The 3,505-nt window shown below is 28.5% G+C and overlaps 1 protein-coding gene across 1 annotated transcript; it reads left to right on the top strand.

Moving 5' to 3' along the window:
- The first annotated feature begins 547 nt into the window (after nucleotides 1–547).
- On the top strand, nucleotides 548–2,335 carry LOC115034759. Its single transcript, XM_029492185.1, has 4 exons — nucleotides 548–638; nucleotides 735–823; nucleotides 1,205–1,348; nucleotides 1,712–2,335. The coding sequence occupies exons 1-4, from the start codon at nucleotides 548–550 to the stop codon at nucleotides 2,333–2,335; spliced, it is 948 nt and encodes a 315-aa protein (XP_029348045.1).
- Nucleotides 2,336–3,505: the final 1,170 nt, after the last annotated feature.

The raw sequence follows: 3,505 nt of genomic DNA, 5'->3' as shown, positions 1-3,505 counted from the left end.
ATAAACCAGCCGTCTATTTTTTCCGTTTTCACTATACGTCTGAAATTAATATAAATAATAATATATCATTCACATTTCACATTGACATATCCTGATATTAATGACAATTGATAAGTCTGTCGAGCAATACGTGAGATGCTATTTATATATAATATATTTATACATTATTTCGTATACACAAATACACAATACTCGTAAATATCTTTTCAATGTTGTTAATTAATAATAGTATGTGATACGAAAAGTTTCAGGGGGACCCCCGCCACCCGCCTTTCTATAAAACGGCCGTTAGCCATGGGTTCTCTTGTGTGTGTATTATTTTAGGATGTATTCTTGAGAATATTATTTTTAAAATAAACAATTTTCCCCACTCATTATCTTATTGCATTTATTATTTCTTCAAATCAATGAACGTGATGTCGTGATAACTACGGTCTACGAAATTAAATTACACAATATTGTCTTAGTCTTCACTCTTTAGTTGAACGAGTACATTAGTCGGTGAACATATTCATATATTGTTTACATTATTAATTTTATAATAAAAATGGATAAGTTTTTGGTACATCCAACCGCCAGTTCGAGTAAACCGAAATTAACCCAGCCTGATTGTGAACCCGATGAATCCGATGATCAAGGTATAATTAACACGGAAGAACCAATTGAAAACAACAATACATGTTACCTTTTTGACGGGAAACATTTTAAAATTATAAAAAGTAATAACGATACAGATAAAAAAATGTCTGCACAATGTCAATTATGTCAAAAAATAATTCAAGGGCAAAAAGGTTCTACAGGAAATTTTCTTAGTCACATTAAGGTAGGTAGTAGGTACCTATGTATCTTTTTATTATTAATTTAGTTTATAGATTTAATATTTTTTTTTTTCTGTTGATTGGTAATTGTTTGATTGAATATGAGGTAATAAGCCCCGTTTACACGATCAAATAATTTGTCAAATATTTGACAAATAATTTGATCGTGTGAACTGGGCTATATGAAGAAATATTACATATTATATTTATACGAACCTATTGAATAATATGTATTAATATTGTAATATCATTGATTATAGAATATAAAAAAATGTATTCTGTATTTCTATGGTAAGTCAATGATAGCTAATAATATGTGAATAAAGTTTTCATTAATAACATAAAAATCATTGCTTATTTTATAATGAAATCAATATTATTTTTAGTTTAAACATGCATCAATGCTATCCAAAGTTAGAGACAGTAAAAAATTATTCAAGAAGACAACTCAACATGGTGAAGGAACAATAATTACTCCCAATAAACAAATGCAACTGCCATTCTTTAAAACTAGTATTACAAAATGTCAAGTAAGTTACATAAGCCTATATTTTTTTTTATTATTTTTATATACAGACTACAAGCTTATAATCTATATTATGTCTATTAGTATGTCAATATTATAAATTTATGAATATTTTTTTTTACAATTTGGATTCCATAATATTATATTAGTATATTAGTGCAATCAATGCATACTTAGGAAATATAACTCATTCATCCCTTTGTTACATTTTTAACTCCTCTATAGAAAATATTCTTACTAAGTTATTAATTATTTTGATTTCTTTTCTTAATTCATATTATTCGTTTGGTTCAACTGTTATATTTTGGTTATTATTTTTAATCTTCCCATTTTTATTTTATTAAACCTTAAGTGTTTTGTTTTTCAGATTACTGAGTTAGTGTTTAATTACATAGTTGAAGAAATGAGACCGATTGTTACTTGTGAAAAGCCGTCATTTCGTCGTCTCATTCAAGGGCTAACTGGCATAAATGATTCAACTGTACTTCCTAACCATAAGAATATATCAAAAATATTACAACTTAAGTATGACAATTATGTTTCCATGTTGACTAATTTAATTGAAAAACAGAAACACATCTGTTGTACAGCGAATATATGGAGTGCCAATAATAAGAGCTTTATGGGAATGACATGCCATTTTATCGACGAATTTTCATATAAACGGTCTTCATATGTCTTAAGTTGTAAGCGAATAAAAGGTAGCCATAACTATTTGAATATTAATGATGTAATAACTGACATTTGTGATGCTTATCAAATTAAGAGTTCTAAAATCACCCATATAATTACCGATAATGCTAGTAACTTTGGCAAAGCATTCCGTACATTTTCAAAAAGCTCAACAATTGAATCCGATCCTCATCATGTAGGTAACTTAGACGAGTTAGACTCTGATGAAGATACACAAATTGATAGTGATAATGAAAATAATCTGTCCAGTCCTATTGATATTGAATATGTTGATGTTGGTCAGTTGCTTTATGAATAATATATAATTAGGGCAATGAAGTTGTTGCATTTGCATGTTTTTTTTAAATGGTTATATTTATTGCTGAGTGAGCTTAAAATATGTTTCATTAAACTCTTAATTTAAACCAAAAAAAATTATATTGCAATAAATGCAATTTTGGTGATTTTTTTTATTTTACTGCAATTTTAACTATTTTTGATAATTTTCGTTTACATTTAAGATCATATAACTTAATATATAAAATAAAAGTAACTAAACGTAGCAGTGAACAAATTTCTATATTTGTTGTAATACCTACCCACTTATTATTTCTATAGAGCGATTATCGCATTTTGGTCGTTAAGATAAAAACTTGTCCCTCAATAACATATACAACTCGCGATATAACGAATATCGATATAACGAAAATCTTAATATAACGAATAAAACTACCGGTCCCTTGAAAATATCGCGGTATAATATAATTTCGATCTAACGAACTTTCGATTTAACGAATTTTTTTCTCGGTCCCTTGAAATTCGTTATATCGCGAGTTGACTGTATTATCGTCTATTTATTTTATTATCGTCAAAAATCATCCGCACGTTTTTGTGGCACGTACTGTAGTCGTTCGTTATACTTTGTCGCGTCTATTTCGTCCGTTAAAATGCCAAAAGTCAAACCGATTAAATCAGCCATTTTAAAAAATTACGTATCAGAATTTGGTGACGCTATATTTTCTTCTGATGGCAGTATTCTCTTTTGTAAAATGTGTGAAGTGCAAGTATGTGCCGATAGACGATATATTGTGACACAACATCTAAAAACAGATAAACGTTCTAGGGCAGTAAATAAGAAAAACAATACAAAGTCACAAGTTGAACAATTAGTAACAAATACAAAAAAGTCAAATTTTTCGTTTGATCTGTGTAAAGCATTGATGTCAAGTAATATTCCGTTACATAAAATTAGTAACATACAAAAATTATACAACTTACAAAAATTCTAAGTGGAGAAATACAGTCAATGGAGGGCTTGCCAGAAGACTTGACCAACAACGATTTAATCTATTTCAAGTACGCGCCAATAACAACTACTGACGTAGAAAGAAGTTTCTCCCGATACAAAAATTTGTTGTGCGATAACAGACGATCATTCGATTTTGAAAACTTAAAAAAATCATTTGTAGTGCAATGCAATAATGTAAGC

This window comes from Acyrthosiphon pisum, unplaced genomic scaffold (genome assembly GCF_005508785.2).
Source record: "Acyrthosiphon pisum isolate AL4f unplaced genomic scaffold, pea_aphid_22Mar2018_4r6ur Scaffold_20966;HRSCAF=22663, whole genome shotgun sequence".
NCBI classification, from domain to species: Eukaryota; Metazoa; Arthropoda; class Insecta; order Hemiptera; family Aphididae; genus Acyrthosiphon; species Acyrthosiphon pisum.
Note: the sequence above shows the minus strand (reverse complement) of the source record. Positions and strands in the feature narration are given on the sequence as shown.

What these genes read in the sequence shown, in the direction of transcription:
- LOC115034759 (XM_029492185.1), top strand. Translation starts at nt 548, where the DNA reads ATGGATAAGTTTTTGGTACATCCAACCGCCAGTTCGAGTAAACCGAAA. An exon ending in CGATGAATCCGATGATCAAG is followed by an intron (nt 639 to 734) that starts GTATAATTAACA and finishes ATAACGATACAG; the next exon opens with ATAAAAAAATGTCTGCACAA. An exon ending in CTAGTATTACAAAATGTCAA is followed by an intron (nt 1,349 to 1,711) that starts GTAAGTTACATA and finishes TTTGTTTTTCAG; the next exon opens with ATTACTGAGTTAGTGTTTAA.